Source organism: Carcharodon carcharias, chromosome 3 (genome assembly GCF_017639515.1).
Source record: "Carcharodon carcharias isolate sCarCar2 chromosome 3, sCarCar2.pri, whole genome shotgun sequence".
Lineage (NCBI taxonomy): Eukaryota > Metazoa > Chordata > Chondrichthyes > Lamniformes > Lamnidae > Carcharodon > Carcharodon carcharias.
The window spans coordinates 25,984,666-26,005,850 of NC_054469.1; the positions used below are offsets into that span (position 1 = coordinate 25,984,666).

At 41.9% G+C, this 21,185-nt stretch overlaps 1 protein-coding gene across 1 annotated transcript; it reads left to right on the forward strand.

The window, feature by feature from the left end:
- Positions 1-1,546: 1,546 nt before the first annotated feature.
- On the forward strand, positions 1,547-17,060 carry LOC121275979. The gene is made up of 2 exons (XM_041183923.1): positions 1,547-1,730; positions 14,729-17,060. The coding sequence occupies exons 1-2, from the start codon at positions 1,547-1,549 to the stop codon at positions 15,328-15,330; spliced, it is 786 nt and encodes a 261-aa protein (XP_041039857.1). The 3' UTR covers positions 15,331-17,060.
- The last annotated feature ends 4,125 nt before the right edge of the window (positions 17,061-21,185 follow it).

Below are 21,185 nucleotides of genomic sequence, written 5' to 3' on the forward strand. Positions count from 1 at the left end.
GGAGTAAGAGATATTTTTTAAAAATGGGAATTTGTGACCAGAATTTGGATTCATGAAGACTGTTCAGAACTGTGTAACAAGTTTGACTCCCTGACCAACTAACTGATTGCATTATCTTCTAAGTGTATGTTTATGTACTATCACATGTACTGTATATGCTTATTAAATTTGGGATGCCTGATATTCAATGTATTTATTTGTAACCTTATTGATTTGAAATTATAAATAAGAACACATATGCTTTAACAGTACAGTGAGAAAAACAGGCTTGAAGACAAAGGTAGAGCAACACAGAAAGAATTAGAGACAAAGGAAACAGACACAGGAGAATGTATCTTTTGTCAGTAATATCATGGGAGATTAATTACAATGGCCCAGATTTTGCTGTAAGACTAAAATGAGGCTATCAATGCTCACGGCTATTAGAGAGAAAATCAGGCAACAGCTTTAACAGTCTGATTACTGCAAATTATAGTATAAAAGTTCAAGTGCAAGCGCAATAAAAAACATTTATTCGCCACTGACTGCAAAATCAGATGCATTAAAACACATTGTTACTTTATATAAAGCTCCTGTTACAAAATAACATTTCTTTTGAAACCATGAACATGCTGCAAGTATTTATCTACTAGTCATAGAATAATGCTGCACTGAAAGAGGCCATTCAGCCCATTGTGCCTAGTTTGGCTCTTTGAAAGAACTATCCAATTAGTCCCACTCTCCTGCCCTTTCCCCATAGCCCTACAATTTTATTCCCATTCAAGTAAAGGCAAGGAAACGTGTACAATTCTTGTCCCAACCTTCCCTTATTTCTTGTGTTTGTAAAGGTCCTACATAAACTATTAGATCATAATTATGAGTCCTGTTCTTGTGCAAACTTGCTACTCCTATGTACTGGAAAGAGCTATCAATTTCATTCCATTCCCCTGCTCTTTCCCCATAGCCCTGTTTATCAAATTCCCTTTTGAAAATTACTATTGAATCTGCTCCATCACCCTTTCAGGCAGTGTATGCCAGATCTTAAAAATTGGCTTTGTTAACATTTTTTCTTGTCGCCCTCTTAAGTTTTTAAAATCTCTTAAATCTGTGTCCCCTGGTTACCAAGCCTTCTGCAACTGGAAACAGGTTCTCCTTAGTTATTCAGTTTAACCGAGTTATTTGCTCAGGTTTTATTTTTTTGTTTCACCCTGCAAAATTTTACAGCACAGATTGACAGGAACGAATGTGTTAATTTTTTTCTCAGCTGTTTTGGCGGCGCTTAGCATTTTTTAATGCACAGGTAAATAGTGTAACGTGTTCCTTGGTACAAAGGGTTCTGCTTAACCTTTTCGAGTCGATTTTTTTCAGATGGGTGACTTTCTGAGAGCTGTTCACATTCAGTAAACGTGAGCCAGTCCGAAGGGGCAGTTCTGAGAATTCGTAGCCTACCAGTAAATCTCCCGATGAGGCTTCTGAGTCATCTGCTACAATTGTGTTTGCTAACTTAAAACAAACGAGGATGTTCGTATCTAGCTGCTGCCCAAAGCTAACCTGCGTGTGGGAGCAGATGGTTCGGGGAAAATTGTACCTGACTCAAATAATCAACAGGCGTAACCACTCAGCAGTCAAGTACTGGCAGAGTAGCAGTGTAGAAGACAACTCACTCATGATGGATATAAATGAACTGGAAGAGCAGTATGACTCCATACGACAGCAGCAAAAAGAACAGACACACGTTGTTTTTAGAACAGGTAAGTGCCGAATTCTGAGATGAAACGTAGTTGGTTTCTGTATTCTTTCTGTAATCAAGTAGGAGTGGGAGCCTCGCAGTGCGTACGGTTGTGTGCAATTTTAACGTGATCTGTATTTGCTGTATATTGTTCTGATAGAAGTTTTTGTTTGAGGTGAGACCTGTCGATCGTAGAACAACACAACACTGAAGGAGGCCATTCGGCTTTTCGTGCGTGCCTGCTCTTTGAAAAGAGCAGTCCAATTAGGCCTACTTCCCATAACCGTTTACAAGTATATATCCAATTCTCTTTTGAAAATGATTATTGAATCTTCTTCCACCACACTTTCAGACACTGGATTCCAGATTGTAATGTACTGTCAAAAAAGTCTCTTCATCTCCCTCGGTTCTCTTGCCAATTTTCGTATATGTGTGTCCTCTGGTTACCAACCCTCCTGACAGTGGAAACAGTTTCTCTTTACTTACTCTAACCTCTTCCTTGTAGGTGATCATGGAGAAAGATGCCCCATAAAAATGAGGGTAATGCACAGGACAGTTATTTGACATATGACAGGGACAAAACGGCCATATCCATCACCATCAGAGCAGGTACCCTGTTACAATAGCAAAATATGTGGATGCTGGAAATCAGAAATAAGGACAGAAAATGCTGGAGACATTTATTAGATCAGGCAACTTTTGTGGAAAGAGAAGTAGTAGATGTTTCAAGTCAATGACTTCATCCAAACACAGGTTCCTTGTTTTACTAGCATGAAAACACTGGCAGAGCTAATAGCCTTTAAAACTGAGGCCAACCTTGTTCATGCCTTAGAACGTATGAAGAAAAAGCACATTTTTTAGTCTGCAGGCATATGTTACAATCATTGGAGTCTAGAAGAACGAGAGATGATCTGAGGGGGCTTGACAGGGTAGATGCTGAGAGAATGTTTCCCCTCAAGGGAGCATCTAGAACTAGGGGGGGCATAGTTAAAAATAGGAAGACCCTCATTTAAGGCAGAGATGAGGAGGAATTTCGTTAATCTTTGGAATTCTCTTCCCCAGAGAGCAGCAAAGGCTGAATCATTGAATATATTCAAAGCTGAGTTAGACAGATTTTTGATCTACAAAGGAGTCCAGGGTTATGAGGGCTTGGTGGGGGGAAATGGCAGGCAGGAAAATGGACTTAAGGCCTCAATCAGATCATCCATGAACTTATTGAATGGTGGTGCAGGCTTGAGGGGCTGAATGGCCTACTCCTATTTGTTATGATCTGATGATGTCAATCACACCCAACCCCGACCACTGGCTTGAATGCATATGAAAATATCACAAAAATTATGTGGGTAATAATTCTTCTGTCTCTAGCCCCCTCGGAGAGTGGCTTTAAGAAACACTTGGGTTTCAGTTGTGCACCGTTTCTTTGGTGTTTTTTCCTAAGCAGTGGAGAGATTGTTCTGGCCTGTTGGATGCAGGTTGAATGTATAACCTGATGGTCTGGAAATACCCAAATTCCATCCTAAGAATATGTATTTGAAGAAGATTTGCAACATTTAATAGATTTTCGTTTTGCTCCTCTGCTACTCTGAGATACACTTAGGTACGTTTCCCCAGCCTTGCAGTACTTTATTCAGATAAAAATCTAAGCAGAATGTTATCAGGCTATTCAGTTTATGTAAAGCATCAGTGTTGAACTTGGTCGTGACCTCAGCCAACATTTATATGCACATCCAAACAGAGTCAATAATAGGCAGCTATCAGGGACAGGAGCCAAGCTGAGAAGAGAGAGAGAGAGAATTTTAGATGCAAGACTCCAGAATTAATGGGCAGAATTTTGCCCTTGTTGGGTGGGTAGGCCCCGCCGTCATTTTGAGTGGGCGGCAGAGCCCGCTTCCTGCTGCGCTTCCTGTGCTGGTGGGGGGCGGGGGGAATTCCCTAGCTGTCAAAGTGCGCATGCGCGAAAGAGCGTACATCTCCCTGAGACTAAGTGCTGTCTCAGGGAGATCGGTGAAAGCTTCATAAACATCAAAAATAAAAAAATTATGAACGTGTCCCTCTCATGTGGCAATGTCACACGAGATGGGACATGTTAATAAATATGACTAAAGCTTTATTAAACTTTTTAAAAACAGACATAAAACCTCATCCCGCCAGTGGATGAGGTTTCATGTTTTTTCAGAAGCCCGCCGGGGCTCCTGGCCTGCCCGCCAGCTTTAAGGTTGGATGGGCAGGGTCTTTAATTGGATTAACTACCCTGTCTGTCAATGGTCTCAATTGGCCATTGACAGGTCGGCGGGCGGACAGCTGATTTCGCTGTCCGCCCGCCTTCCTGAATATTTAAATAGGGCGGGATGATGTCGGGGGTTCCTCCCAACATCATCCCGCGTCGGCGAGCAGACCCCGCCTCCAACTCATTGACGGAAAACTTCTGGCCAATGAGTATTAGAACCAAGAGAGTTTTGACCTGAGGTAGCTACACTTAAGATGCTACCGATGCCTATGTTGAACTGGGAGTCTACAGCCGTGGACGGAGGAAATTTTAAGGGATAACCTTTCCAGAAGTAAGCGGAAGGCGCAAGAAATCTGAACCATATGCAAAGCTTTGAAACAGTACTCAGACCAAGTGGTTAATCATCCAATTTCCGATAAGTGCCTGGCTTGAGTTTATTGGAGATGTAAGTCAAATGAGTGAAGGAAAGTTGAATTAATAAGTTTGATTTAGAGAATAAGTAACTGTGTTCATGTACTTTTAATAGTTTTAACATAGTTGGTCATTTAAGGTTGTGCAAGTTATTAGTATCCATGTTCTTTGATTTTTTTGTGTAGTAAAATCCTTTTAAACGTGAACCATGTGGCTTCACTCTTTTAGTAAATACCCTGGGTTTACAGATTTCCAAAAAAAAATGAAAATGAAGGAAAATGTGTGGGAAAGCACATTAGACAAGGCTGAGGGGACACCTAAAAGCGAATAAAATTACGAGAGCTCTAGACAGAGTGGACAGGAAGACTCTATTCTCCTGGGTTGAGGGGTCCATAACCAGAGATTTATGTCAACAGTTACTGAGTTTAGAGTAGATTCAAGGGGAAATTTATTCACCCACAGGACAATGTGGATCTGGGACTCTGTCTGGAAGGGTGGTAGAAACAGAAACCCTCAACATATTTTAGAAGTACTTGAATATGCTTCTGCAGTGCTGTAACCAACAAGGCTCAGACCAAGAACTGGAAAATGGGATTAAGCTGAATGGCTACATGTTGGCCAGGGCAGGCATGATGGGCCAAATGGCCTCCTGCTGTAACATTTCTATGATTTCTAGATTAGCTGTAATTGTGAAGGATGGAAACAGAGAAGCTATTGAGGAGACTGTTAAATACTTTAGTCCTCAAAATTATGGAGGTGTAGAAGCTGTTCAGGAACAAAGGGAATAAGGGGCATATGGGTACGCTCCAGAGATGGCCATTGTGACTGACCAAATATGAGGTATGAGACTTTTTTGGTCAAAAAGAACTTCTAGACTTTCTTATACATCTGACAGATTTTTAAAAGTCTTTGTTTGATCTTATCTTTCTTTCTACCCATTTCAAACATTTTGCCATATTCCATTATGGCCTTTGGCCCTTCACAGTTTTCAGAGAATTAAAAAATATCTGTGGGACTGGACCTCCATTTAAAACAGTCAGATGCCACAGCTGTTGTCTCTCTAAGAACTATTAAACGAGTACTGTCACTTACCACATGGTCACAATGGCATACTTTTAACTATTTCAATGCTCTCTTGGCCAGCTTCCTGTCTTCCACCCACCATAAACTTGAACTCACCCAAAAATCAGTTTCCTGCATTTTAACTTGCAGCAAGTCCCTTTCACCCATCACACTATGCTCGCTGGATTACATTGGCTTTTGGTCTGGCGATGCTTTGATTTTAAAACCCTCATCCTCCATCTTCAAATCCTTCCATGGCCTCACTCCTCCCTATCGCTCTAACCTCCTCCAGCTCTACTACCCTCCAAGAGCTCAGGCTTCATCCAATTCTAGCCTCTCGCACATCCCTGATTTTACTTGCCCCACTATTGGTTACCATGCCTTCAGCTGCCTAGGCCCTGAGCTCCAAGATTTCCTCCATTATCGCTTTACATCTCTCCTACCCCCTCCTCCTTTAAAAAAAAATCCTTAAAACCTACTGCTTTATCCAAGCTTTGTGCTAACGTCATCTTCTTTAGGTTGCTGTCAGTTTATTTGTCTGATTATGCTCCTTGGGATGAGAACATTAAAAGTGTTGAATTTAGCTCTGTATTCTACGTGAAATAGTCTGGGTGCACATCTTCACAATCACTATATTATTCGTCAAGGGAAAGTTTGCATCACATTAGAGGGTACATCCAGTTCAAAGCATAACCATGTAGCTACCAGGATGATTTCATTTTTTTAATGAATTTTCAGTTTTACTTTTAGCATAGAGACAGGAAGCTTTCATGTTGTTGTTAACTGTCTCAGTACTCATGTAATACAGATCAACAGCTTCCTTCTGGATTTTCAGTTGGTACAAACACATCAAAGATTAATTTAATTGCATTTATGAAGCAACCACATCAGCCTTTACAGAAAGAACTCTCAAATGATTGGAAAACAAGGTTTTTAAGTTTGTTTTCACTCAATGAAAACCCTGGCACCAAGCTTCCTTTTCCCAAAATGTAAGTAGATCTCATAAAAATTCTAGGGTAAAATGGACATGATGGGTTAGATTAAATTGGAAAAAGGCAAATGAATATTAGTAAAATTAAGTCATATTGGACTTGAAATGTTAACTCTTAACAGCATCCACAAATGCTGCCAGGCCAGCCAAGTATTTCCAGCATTTTCTGCGTTTATCCAGCATCTGCAGTATTTTGCTTTTATTCAACTTCAAAATGCTTACTTTTACAATTAATATTATAAGCACTTTTTCAGTAATTTGAATCTAACACTACAATAATCACAATGTTTGAATAAATGTATTCAAAGTTGATGCATTTAAGAGGAAGCTGAATAAGTACATATGGGAAAAAGAAATAGAGGGATATGCTGATAAGGTGAGATGGCATATGGCAGAAGGTGGATCATGTGAAGCAAAAACACATGACCAGTTGAGCCGAATGGCCTGTTTCTGTGTTGTAATTTCTATGTAATTCCATTTAACTTATCACTGTCATACTAAATTATACAATATGTGGCACTGAAAATATGAAAACTTACAAAGTCAGCCCAGGGACTCTAAAGTTTCACTTACAGGAAACCAACTTTAAGTACAACTCTGAGCATTATAAGTTTGAAGAGAAATCTTTTGATCAGTTTTGAGCAGACAAGGATTGACAGAACAAGGTTGGCTTTCCAATTTAAACCTAATGCAACAAAAAACAAATAATATAAAATTAAACAGCTGAACAAACATCACCACTCAATAAAGCAATATATTAATTATTAAGTGGAATTGGGTGGTACAGTTAGATACTTGCCTTCAGTCCTGGAATAAGGGTTGAAATCCAGTCCATATATCTAGCTTTGCTGATGTAATGAAAGTCTCCTCTGCCTGCTGGTTGTAAGGGAATTATGCCAAACTGATTCAGATATCACAGAACTATCCCTATTTCAGCACTAGTTGAAAACCTCACTCAGCAGCCCATCAGATGGCTTGTGCGGAAATGGGAAAATGTTCACACTGTTGCAATAGAAGGTGGTCTTTCGAGATTAAGATTGATGCATACTGTTGGAGTAGAATATAGGAGTCTTGCTGTGCAACTGTGCAATAACTGACCTGGAGTTGCTTGATACTGAATGGGAAGCGTTTCATTCAGCAAAATAGGAAGAACTTGCATTCATAAGCCCCTTTTTACAACTGCAGGATGGCTTTACAGCCAATGAAGTGTAGTCACTGCTGAATTGTAGGAAATTCCCTAGCATTACCAGTAACTTCTTTCACCTGGATGAGCACAACTATTTAAAAAAGTTAAGCATAATTTTTTTAAACTGTTTAATGTTAAAAGGGAATATAAATGGTGTGATTATTTCTTTAGTGGAGACTCTATATTAAGCACTCTGATGAAACCTTTTATTCTGGTGACTCCTTGTGATAATTTAATACCAGAATAGAAAGACTGATTGGATTTGACCTCTAGATTCACAACCTGTATCAGATATACTTTAAACACGTTACAAGTTTAACCTGAAGGGTGTGGTTGTTCTGTAACTTTAACATTGCGTTAAGTGTTTTGCGTAGCTGTCTTGCTCCTGCTGGATCCAACTTGATTTTTTTTTAAGCTCTGGGTTAATGTACACATGCGTACACACTCTGCTCCCGGCCATTAAAATGAACGTGTTTTAAGAAACTCAAAATTCTCCCTCTCTGAGAAGTTTTTAAACCACATTTGACAGCATTGGAATTATGCTATAGAAAAGTGCAGCATGAAATATCTTGAGAGGGCAGTCTCACACCATGCAGCAACAACATATTTATAAAGGACTTACAATGTAATAAAATGTCCCATGACGCTTCACAAGAACATTGTAAAGCAAAATTAAGCACTGAGGCACTTAAGGCAGTATTAGGAAAGATAGTCAAATGCTTGGTCAAAGAGGTATGTTTAAAGGATAGAGCATAACTCCAGTAGTGTCAAACCTTGGTTGGAATTTTACACCACCCTGACCCTGGCAGATGGGAGGGATGTAAAACCAGGTGGTATGGCAGGGGATGTTGTGCCCATCATCTACCTACCTCCACTGGTAATTTACCAAAGGCAAAGGGGAGGGGGGGCGTTGGGCAGCCTGCCTGTCATTGGGCCACTTAATGGCCTCATTCTGCCAACACTGGTATGGTACCAACGGAAGGGCTGCCCATGCCACATGGCGAGACCACTATGTGAACCCTGGCGGCCTTGTTGTGGGCTAGGGAGGGTGGCCCTTCCTGTTCTGGCATTGTGCTCAATGGAGGATCTGTCCCCACAGTACTTCCCACCCTCGCTTCTTTTTCTCACCTTCTCGATTGCAGCTCCCCTCATTGGGCCTGCCAGACTGGCCCTGATGAAACACACCCACTCACCTTTGTATCCGGCTCCAGCGACACTCCTCCTGAGGGACAGGCTGCAATCGTAAGAGTGGCCACTTCTCCTGGTGGTGCTGCTGGAACAAGGGATCTACTTGCTATTTGATTGGCTAACATCTCTCAGAGTTTGGGTTTCCTCCTCAATAGGGGCGGAAGTGTCAATCTGAGCCAATTAACATTCCAATGGCCGTTAAGGGGAGGTGGTGGCATAGTGGTGTTGTCACTGGACTAGTAATCCAGGATAATGCTCTGGGGATCCGAGTTCGCATCCCACCACGGCAGATGGTGAAATCTGAATTGAATAAAAATCTGGATGATGACCATGAAACTAATGCTGATTGTCATAAAAACCCACCTGCTTTACTAATGTCCTTTAGGGAAGGAAATCTGCCATCCTTACCTGGTCTGGCTGACATGTGACACCAGACCCCCAGCAATGTGGTTGATTCTTAAATGCCCTCTGAAAGGCACTCAGTTCTCAAGGGTAATTAGGGATGGGCAATAAATGCTGACCTAGTCAGCGATGCCCACATCCCATGAGCGAATAAAAAAATCAGGCTAGGGCTTCCAAGCAAGATTGTCCCTGACATTTTGGCTGGGGAGCCAGTGCCTTAGAATTTTGTCCCAAGTTTCATAAATTTACCCAGAGCTATTTAAATGTACTATTAATGTCATCCACTAGCACTATCAACAACCTGTGGAGATCTCTTTCCTGACCGGAAAAATTGAACTGGAGATAGATAGCAGAAATAAAATTAAAATTAAGACTAGCTACTGGTCCCAGTAGCCATAGTATAAATGTATTGTGAGAGATGGGACCATATGCATTGATGAATTACTCCAAGGTATGAATGATGTTTACATTGCAGTCCATTTTAATGTACAATATGTTCTACTCTCTTTGACTGGAGTACTGTTAGTGCAGTCAAACCATGACTGCATATGCCAGATGTGCCAAGTGAATGGAATCTGACTGTTTAAGGATATGGTCATTGTAAACAGGCACATTTAATAGTTTATAGAAAAACAAACAAACTACACTTTGGACATGTTGAACAGATTGGCATGTATTGTACTGTAGGAACTGACAAGCTGTTCTGTTACTTAGAATACATTGCACAGTTCTGGTCTCTAGAAAAAAAAGGGATGTAGGAGTACCGTAGAATGTGCAAAAGATTTGCAAGAATGATACCAGAATTGAGAGAATATGCTTATCAGGAAATACCGAGCAAGCTGAGGCTCTTTCTAGTGTAGAAAAGAGAAGGCTGGGAGGTGACATAACAGAGGACATGATGAAGAGGTTTGACGGGGTTGATGTAGACAAGTTGTTTCAATTTGTTGGAGAATCCAAAGCTAGGGGTCATAAATAAGATAGTCACTAATAACTTCAAGAGGGATTTCAGGAGAAAGTTAAGACAGTGGTTAGAATGCAGATCTTGCCACCACAAGGCATCATTAAGATGAATAGCGTAGGTGTATTTAAGGGGAAGCTAGATAAACACACGAGGCTGGATTTTCCCATCGTCGCAGGTGAAGTTGATGGGCGGGCACGCTTCCGATTGACACCCCAGATCGGAGGTGCAGTGCCATTTTACATGGGCGGGCCAGTTAAGGCCTGCCCAGTGTGATGTCCGCACAGAAGTGCCGTATGCTCCCTGTGCGGGTGGGCGGGGGAATCCCAAAATCACACATGCGCACGAAAGAGCGCGCTCATCTCCCTGAGGCTAAGTGCTGCCTCAGGGAGATCGGCTCTAAATGTAAAAAAGCTAAAAATAGAATAATAAAATTTCCCTAACATTTCCCCTCACGTGACACTGTCACATGAGTTGGGACATGTCCATAATCTTTACAAAAACTTTATTAAATTTTTTAACCACCTACATGAAACCTCATCCCGCCCGTGGATGAGGTTTCATGCTTTTTCTAATTCCCGCCGGGGCTCCTGGCCCGCTCGCCAACCTTAAGGTTGGACGGGTAGGTCCACTAATTAGTTTATTTACTCTGGAAATGGCCTCAATTGGCCATTGACAGGTCGGCGGGTGCGCAGCTGATTTTGCTGCGCCCCCGCCTACTGGAAAATTTAAATGGGGCACGGTGACGTTGGGAGTTCCGCCCGATGTCACCGTGCATCATTTTACGTGTCGGCGAGCAGGCCCCGTCCCCGACAGGAAAATCTTGCCCATGAGGGTGAAAGAGATGGAAGGATATGTTGATAGGGTTAGATGAAGTAGGATGGGAGGAGGTTTGTGTGAAACATAAATACTGGCATGGACCAGTTGGGCTGAATAGTCTATTTCTGTTCTGTAATTTTACATGTATGACATTGAAAAGAAGCATTCCTAACGATTTACACCACTAAATGATGAACATAAATAAGCAGTTAGAATAGATGCATAATATGTGGAAATGAGAATCATGTTACTGGCATAGTCATCGTGTGACCCATGCATATTCAATAATGTCATTGTGTGTCGGTGCATACTCAGTGAGGTCATTGAATAACCAGTGCAAGCCCAAAAGTCATCTTTGTGTGGGCCAGTGCTTTCTCAGTGATGTCATCAGGTGTCCCAGCATATGCTTAGTCAATGGACATCCAGTGCATGACTATTAGCATCATTGTGTGGCTTGCCGCAAGTGTAGGAGGATGACATCACAGATCAATTGAAAATCCAATTGTACTGTACCCAGACTATTACTAATCACTCCATTAATCTAATTAAGAGAGAATGCTGTGAATGATGGGGCATTGCATGTGGGTCATGGATTGTTATCTTGTTTACTGAACAGAAACTTAACATATAACATAAGATATAGGAGCAGTAGATCATACAGCCTCCTCAAGCCTACTCTACCATTCAATATAATCATAATTAATCATCAGCCTTAATTCCATTTTCCCATCCACTCCCCATATGTCTTAGTTCCCTGAGAGGCCAAGATGGAGGACAGAGAGTCACTTTTTACATTTCAAAGTGAATAGTGTTCAGGATGATGTTTCCTTTGCGCCCCTTGTCCCTCTCCTCTGGCCTCCTGATGCCCGACGGTCTGACCTTCCTGTGCAGGTTGCTGCAATTCATTTCCAATGGATTTGATTTCTGAGGGCACAGCACCCATTTCTAGCTGCACCCTTTCTGGTACTCAGGTGGAGTCCAAACAGCCTTGCCCACTTTTTCGACTTCCAAGCAATGCCAGGAGTGATGACCCCCTGAACTAGCCATGTTCTTAATGCTGACTCCTTTCCTGACCTGTGATGGGCTGCTGCTTTTACTTCAAAAGGATAAGCTCTTTCAACTAAGATCAGCATTTAGATTTTCCTGTAGAAACCTTTCTGGCCTCCCTGACTCAATCTGTGGAATTTGAATTCAATGAAAAAATTCTGGAATTAAAGGTCTAATGATGACCATGAAACCATTGCCAATTGTCGTAAAACCCCATCTGGTTCACTAATGTCTTTTAGAGAAGGAAACTGCCATCCTTACCTGATCTGGCCTATATGTGACTCCAGACCCACAGCAATGTGGTTGATTCTTAAATACCCTCTAAACAAGGGCAATTAGGGATGGGTAATAAATGCTGGCCCAACCAGTGACGGCCACATCCCAAGAACGAATTAAAAAGAACAGATACTGACTTGGTCTGTGCCTTCAGCTAGACTAAGACAGACAGCTCCTAAATGCTGGCCACTTCGGCCAAAGTTAAAAACCTGCAGAAAAATCGGGCTATTAACAAGACCCTACCAATCTTAATTGACCTCAACAGGAGTGTGGACATGTACACAGGTCTGCACTCCACCGCCTCATGAAAATTTTTTGTGCTAAATTGAAGCAGGATGTTGGCACACACAATGTTGCTGCCAATTTTTCAGCTGTCCTCCTCCATTCGGATCACGAAAATCCAGCCCTTAATCTCTATTCCTCTCCCTCATCTGTATAATAATGCTTAGCTTACTGAGCTGCTACACTTCTTTGCCGTTGTCCCAGATGGTAGCTTCCTTACCTGTTTTGCTGGGACTCCTGTTATGCTCAATGAATCATTCTAACTTTATAGGTCTGAAATTTCTATGAAAGAATGGGCATTATCTCAAACCAATCTAGCACGAGAAAAACAACTCTGATCATTATTTCGTCTTATTTCATGGAGTTATTCCACATCCTTGCGTGTTCCTGGCAATTTACTCCATGTGAATCAATTTTAATTTCACAGCAACATCATAAAATATAAAATAACCAAAAGACCTCTTCTCAGCCAAATTGACCAATGTTCTAAAATGAAATAAGGCATTACAGGATTCCAGGGTTTATCAAGTTTAGTGCTGAGAGTAGAAGCAAATGGAAATCTTCCTATCTGATGCACTAGTGTCAGCACGAAGCACTGAAAGATCAGTTATACCACAGCCAGATGTTAGACACAGCTATTCTGCAGCAAGTGTGTCTCAGTCCCATTTTCAGGTGGACACTTTTTAAAGCATCAGTATGACGTAGATCAGAATATTGCCGTCAGCTTGTGGGGTCGGGCCCAACATGCCAACGCGCAAAATGACGTGAGATGCCGCTGGGCGTGCGTCGTGACATTATCGTACATCATTTAGATCTTTCGCTTGGCGGGCGCGTGCCGGAGGTGGCTGCGCGCCGACCAAACTGTCAACAGCCTATTAAAGTCATTAAAAAAGTAATCAAGCTTATTAACACCGCTGCCCGTCCAACCTTAAGGTTGCGCCCGCCCCCACCCGCTCCTGCACAGCCCACCCGACATAGGTAAGTTACTGGCCATAGTTTCATTTTCCCATAGCAATTAATCTGAGGTTTCTTCGAGTGGGGTTGCCAGTGGGAGCCAAGTAAGGGATTTCTTTGTGCTATAGGTCCACTTCCATTAGGAAATTTATTGAAAATGTCTGAACTAATTTCACATAGAGCCCTTAGATTAAGAGGGTACTTTCATCCCATGTCCAGGGTTTAACCAACTGAATCACCTTAAGGTTGGCGGGCAGGCGAAGAGCCCAAAGCAGCCTTCACATTTTCCAGGAAACCTCATCCACAGGTAGGATGAGGTTTCCTGAAAGTTTCATAAAATTAATAAATAAATTTGGTGAATTTGACAAACATGTCCCAGCTCATGTGACACTGTCACATGAGGGGACATGTTTAAATAATTTTTAACTTTATTTATAACAATTTTTAAAGTAATTTAATCTTTCTGAGGCAAGTTCGTGCCTCAGGGAGATTGCTGTGCTCTTTCGCACATGTGCGCGAAAGAGTGCAGGCCCCGACTCTCTCTCCTACCCCCGCCCACACAGGTAGCACTGAGCACTACCGGCTGTGTATCATGCTGGGCAGGCCTTAATTGGCCTGCCCATGTAAAATGGCAGCGCACAGCCGATCGTGGGCAGGGATCGGCTCTGCGCCCGCTCCTGCACAGCCCGCCCGACATAGGTAAGTTTCTGGCCATAGTTTCATTTTCCCATAGCAATTAATCTGAGGTTTCTCCGAGTGGGGTTGCCAGTGGGAGCCAAGTAAGGGATTTCTTTGTGCTATAGGTCCACTTCCATTAGGAAATTTATTGAAAATGTCTGAACTAATTTCACATAGAGCCCTTAGATTAAGAGGGTACTTTCATCCCATGTCCAGGGTTTAACCAACTGAATCACCAGATTCCATAGCAGGGAATTTTACAGCCCCATCATGGTGGGAGAGGAGCCGTAAAATGTGGCGAGATCGGAAAATCCCACCAGCAGGAGATGCCATAAAATTCCACCCTTGGTTTTTGTACCATTGCATGAATACAAAACACTTTCTTCAGTAATTGTCTTCCATTACCTTGTGATTTGATGTGTAGTCAGTAATGGTGATGCCTCTGTAAGTAAGGATTCATGGTTATTCAGCAACACTTGGTTTGTGGTAATGTTAAAAGCATGAACAAAAATGTGTTTCAAATGTTCTTTAAATTGCAGGTAAAAGTAAACATGCAAATGGAGAATTCTTCAAGCTCCAAGTCAAAACAGTGTCAGTCAACTGCACAGTACGAAAACCAAAGGCATTTGAAGAACACCTTCCTGTTAACAGTGTCACGCTTGACTTTCCAAACAAAGATTATACCCAGAAAGATGAAACTCCTTGGCGCATACATCTAGATATTCATCGCGTGGTGCAAGGGCAGAATGTGCGTCAAATGAGTCACTTGCAGGAAAAGAAGGATATAGACGATCGAAATCAACAACGAGGTTCAATGATCCGAAATATTCCACTCAGAAAAGGTGTAACTGAGTCATATAACTACAAAAAAGCCAATGGTGAAGCAACAACACATGTGGCCTGCAAACCGAATGAATTAAAGGCTATCCGCTCTTTCACCAACCATAATCACAACATACCTAAGATCAATAAAAGATTTTCATTTCCAAATGAGAGATCCAATATATGGGCAAGCAAAAATGGGCTTCTCACTAAAATAGCACCAACTGCCACAAAAGGGGATTATTATCCATTCCCTCAGATGAAAACACCAAGGAAGTCCGACACTGCCAAAAGCCTTGGCTTATATGCCAAGTATTAAGATATCTCCACCAAAACAGTAATCGTGAATGCCCCAAAAAAAAAATTATTTTTCCGTAGAAATGCAACTACAAATGGAAGCAACAGCTACTCCATTTTGAGAATTTTAGCTTTCTGCTTCTGTTTCTTTGAAAACCTGTGTTGGAGGAATCTTTTTAAAAGAAAATAGCTCCTTAAGAAAGTCTGCTGAAGAGACTAATGCAATTCGGTGGTGCAATGATACAATATCAAGTGGTAACAATGCAGGTTTACCCTGGGTGATCAAACACCTTATAAATCAGATGTGCATTGTAATGAATATTAAGCATTTTGATCTATTCCTCGACTAAGTGGGGTCACTAGTTTTTAAAGAGTTGTTACAATCATATGTGTAAATGATATAATGTTGTAAACATATTAAGTGTGTTGTGTTTTGTGAAAACACATCAACTCTATTGTATTCCTTTACACTGCCTTGCTATTTATAAACTGCCTTGCTTTAGTGTAGTTTGCAGGGAAATAATTAAGCTTCTTCATTTTCCACCCTACTGAGATAAAGCATTATGCTGCTGTAAAACACACTATCCAATGAAATGACAACAGAAAATGCTGGGAGAACTCAGCAGAGCCCTCTCAAGAGCTCGAAACGTTAATGCTGTTTCTCTCTCCACGGATGCTGCCAGACCTGCTGTGTTTTTCCAACGTTTTCTGTTTTATTTCAGATTTCCAGCTTTTATACTAACCAATGATCTGGTCAAAAGCCAGTGAAACATACCCATCAAGGCTAGGCCAGTTCAAATCATATTTGAAGCTTGAATTAAACCTTACAGGCTTTAATATTTTGCCATGAGTTACTAGCATATATGAACCTCTGCTATTTTAGCAGAGGTCTTGCCTTGTTTAAAATAAACAGATTAACGCCTCAGTTAAAATCGTGAATGAAGGAGTCCCGTACAAAAGCATTAAGCAGGAGTATTATGTTTCCTGCACATGAGATGAGCACCCGAGGCCCTATTTTGTCTGCTCAGGTAAATGTGAAATATCCCACTATTAGAAAAAGAGTAAGAGGTTCTTTCAGGTTCCTGGCCAAAACATATCTCATAATCAGTAACAGTAAAAAAAAAAAATTGCTGTTTGAAGGAACAGATTAGTTAGAGCACTGACAGAGGCCATTCAGCCCATTGTGTCTACGCCAGCTCTCTGAATAAGGCACCTACTGCCATTCCCCTGCCTTCTCTCCATAACGCTGTACATTCTTCCTTTTCAGATAATAATCCATTTCTTTTTGAATGCCTCAATAAACCTGCCTCATCACATTCTTAGGTAGCACACTCCAGTTCTTATGCACTGCTGCATGTAAAGTTTCTCCTCATGCCTCTATTGCTTCTTTTGCTAATTACCTTAAATGTGACCTGTTGTTCTCGATCTTTCCACCAATAGGAACGGTATTCTCCCTAACTCCTCTGTCCAGATCTCTCATGATTTTGAATACCTCTATCAAAGCTCCTCTCAACCTTCTTTTCTCCTAGGAAAACAGTCTCAACTTTGCCAATCTATGTAACAGAAGTTCCTCATCCCCAGCAACATTCATGTGAATCTTTTCTGCACTCTCTCCAATGTCTTCAGATCTTTCCTCAAGTGTGGCACTCAGAACTGGACGGAATGCTCCAGTTAAGGCTGATCCAGTATTTTGTACAAGTTTAACATAACCTCCTTGTACTCTATGCCCCTATTAATAAAGCCTAGGATACTGTATGCTTTATTAGCCACGCTCTCAATCCCTCCTGCCACTTTTAATGACTTATTCACATAAACTTCCAGGTCCCTCTGCTCCTGTACCCCTTCTAGAATTGTACCTTTTATTTTATTTTATATTGTCTCTCCTTGTTCTTCCCATCAAAATGAATCACTTCACACTTTTCTGTATTAAACTTCATCTGCCACTTTTTTGTCCCAAATTATTGTTTCTTAAACTTGCCCAACACCAAAGTTAAACTGACTGGCCTGTAGTTGCTGGGCTTCTCTTTACACACATTTTTGAACAAGGGTGGATAACATTTGCAATTCTCCAGTCCTCTGGCACCACCCCCAAGTCTAAAAAAGGCTGGAAAATTATGGCCGGTGGTTCCGCAATTTCCACTCTCACTTACCTCCATATCCTTGGATGCATCTCATGCACTCCTGGTGCCTTACACATACGAATTAGGAGGAGTACGCCATTCAGTCCCTCAAGCCTGCTCCGCCATTCAATAAAGTCATGGCTGATCTGATTGTGGCCTCTATTTGCCTGCCTATCCCCTATACCCTTTGACTCCCTTGCCAGTCAAGAATCTGTCTAACTTGGCTTTAAAAATATTCAACAACTCTACCTCCAATGCTGTCTGGGGAAGAGAATTCCACTGATGACCCTAAGAGAGAAAAAAATTCTCCTCATCTCTGTCTTAAATGGGAGACCCCTTATTTTTAAACTGTATTCCCTCGTCTTTGTCTCTCCCCTAAGGTGGAACATCTTTTCAGCATCCAGCCTGTAAAGTCCCCTCATGATCTTATATGTTCCAATAAGTTCACTTCTCATTTCTCTCAACTCTAATGGATACAATCCCTATATCCCAGGAATCAGTTGAGTGAACCTTCTCTACCAATCCTTCTTCATTCACTTCACATGATATCAAGAAATGGCTGAAGGCACTGGATAGTGCAAAGGCTATAGGCCCTGACAATATTCTGGCAAAAGTACTGAAGACTTGTGCTTCAGAACTTGCTGCACCCCTAGCAAACCTGTTCCAGTACAGCGACAACACTGGTATCTACCCGGATATGTGAAAAATTGCCCAGGTATGTCCTGTACACAAAAAGCAGGACAAATCCAACCAGCCAATTACCACTCCATCAGTCTACTCTTGCTCATTAGTAAAGCAATGGAAGGGGGTCATCAACAGTACTATCAAGCAGCACTTGCTTAGGCACAAACTGCTCACCGACGCCCAGTTTGAGTTGCACCAGGGCCACTCATTGACCATACTGATCTCATTAAAGCCTTAGTTCAAACATGGACAAAAGAGTTGAATTCATGAGGTAAGGTGAGAGTGACTGCCCTTGACATCAAGGCCGCATTTGACCGAGTGTGGCATCAAGGAGCCCGAGCAAAACTGGAGTCAATGGGAATCAGGGGGAAAACTCCACTGGTTGGAGTCATACCTAGCACAAAGGAAAATGGTTGTGGTTGTTGAAGGTCAGTCATCTCAGATCCAGGACATCCCTGCAGGAGTTCCTCAGGTAGTGTCCTCGGCCCAACCATCTTCAGCTGCTTCATCAATAACTTTCCTTCCATCATAAGGTCAGAATTGGGATGCACTCTGATGATTGCACAATGTTCAGCACCATTCATAACTTCTCAGATACTGAAGCAGTCCATGTCCAAATGCAGTAGGACCTGGATAATATCCAGGCTTGAAAAGACAAATGGCAAGTGACATTTGCACCACAGAAGTGGCAGGCAATGGCCATCTCCAACAAGATAGAATCCAACTATCACCGAATCCCCCACTATCTACTTCCTGAGGGTTACCATTGACAAGAAACTGAACTGGACTAGCCACACAAATTCTGTGGCTACAAGAGCAGGTCAAAAGCTAAGAATCCTGAGACGAGTAGCTCACCTCCTGACTCCCCAAAGCCTGTCCATCATTGACAAGGCACAAGCCAGGAGTGTGATGGAATACTACCCACTTGCCTGGTTGAGTGCAGCTCCCACAACACTCAAGAAGCTTGACACCATCCAGAACAAAGCAGCCCGCTTGATTGGCACCCCATCCACAAACATTCACTCCCTCCACCAGCGACACACAGTAGCAGCAGTGTGTACCATCTACAAGATGCACTGCAGGAATTCACCAAAGCCCCTTCAACAGCACCTTCCAAACCCACAACCACTACCATCTAGAAGGCCAAGGGTAGCAGATAGATGGGAACACCACCACCTGGAAGTTCCTCTCCAAGACACTCATCATCCTGACTTAGAAATATATCGCTGTTCCTTCACTGTCACTGGGTCAAAATCCTGGAACTCCTGAACAGCACTGTGGGTGTTCCTACACCACATGGACCACAGTGGTTCAAGAAGGCAGCTCACCACCATCTTCTCAAGGGCAAGTAGCAATGGGCAATAAATGCTGACCCAGCCAGCAAAGCCCTTATCCCATGAATGAATAAAAAAAACTACTTATATGGCAAATATATCCTTTCTCCAAATGGAGACCAAAAGTGCACACAGTACTCCAGATGTAGTCTCACCAACACCCTGTACAACTGTAGCAAGACTTCCCAATTTTTATATTCCATTTCCCTGCAATAAACAACAACATTCCATTGCCTTCTTAATCACTTCTTGTACCTGCATACTAACTATATCCCTTTGCAGACTCCATTTATGTCCTCTTCATAACTTACTGTCTGACCTATCCTTGTTTTATCAGAAAATTTAGCAACCATACATTCAGTACTTTCACCCAAGTCATTGATATAGATTGTAAGTAGTTGAGGGCCCAGCAGTGATCCTGTGGCACTCCACTGTTTACATCTTGCCAACCTGAAAATGACCCATTTATCCCTACTCTTTAATTCCTGTTAGCTAACCACTCCTCTATCCATGCTAATATGTTACCCCCTACCCCATGAGCTCTTATTTTTGCAGTAACCCTTTGATGTGGCAATTTGTCAAATACCTTCTGGAAATCCAAGTACATCAAATCCACAGGTTCCCCTTTATCGACGTTGAATATTACTTCCTTAAAGAACTCTAATTAAACTTAATGTACAGTAATGCAGTAAGTAAAAGCTCATGGTGTAAGGCGTAATATATTGGCATGCGTAGAAGACTGGCTAGCTAACAGGAAACAGAGGGTAATCATAAATGGGTCTTTTTCTGGTTGGCATGATGTAACAAGTCGTGTGCCATAGGGATCAGTGCTGGGGCCTCAATTTTTTACAATTTATATAAATGACTTGGATGAAAAGATTGAAGGAATGGTTGCTAAATTTTCTGATGACACAAAGATAGGTAGGAAAGGAAGTTGCGAAGGAGCCACAAAGTGACATAGTTAGGTTAAGTGAGCGGGCAAAGACCTGGCAAATGGAGGATAGTGCGGGCAAATGTGAAATTGTCCACTTCGTCAGGAAGATTAAAAAAGCATATTATCTAAATGGGGAGAGATTGCAGAGCTCTGAGATTCAGGGGGATCTGGAATGAATCACAAAAGGCGAGTATGCAGGTACAGCAAGTAATTAGGAAAGCTAATAGAATGTTATTGTTTATTGCGAGGGGAATTGATTACAAAAGTAGGGAAGTTTTGCCTCAGTTGTACAGGGCATTGGTGAGCCCACATCTGGAGTACTGAGTACAGAACTAGTCTCCTTATTTAAAGAAAGATGTAAATGCATTAGCAGTTCAGAGAAGGTTTACTAGACTAATACCAGGATTGGGAGGGTTGTCTTATGAGGAAAGGTTGGACAGGTTAGGCTCGTATCCACTGGAGTTTAGAAGAGTAAGAGATGGCTGGATTGAAACCTTTAAGATCCTGAGAGGTCTTGACAGAGTGGATGTGGAGAAGGTATTTCCTCTTGTGGGAGAATCTAGAAATAGGAGTCCTGGTTTAAAAATAAAGGGTCGCTCATTTAAGATAGAGTTGAGGGTCGTGAGTCTTTGGAACTCTCTTCCTCAAAAGGCAATGGAAGCAGGGTCTTTGGATATTTTTATGGCAGAGCTAGATAGATTCTTGATTAACAAGGGGGTGAAAGGTTATCAGGGTAGGCGGGAGGTTATAATCAGATCAGCCATGATCTTGAATGGCGGAGCAGGCTTGAAGGGCTGAGTAGCCT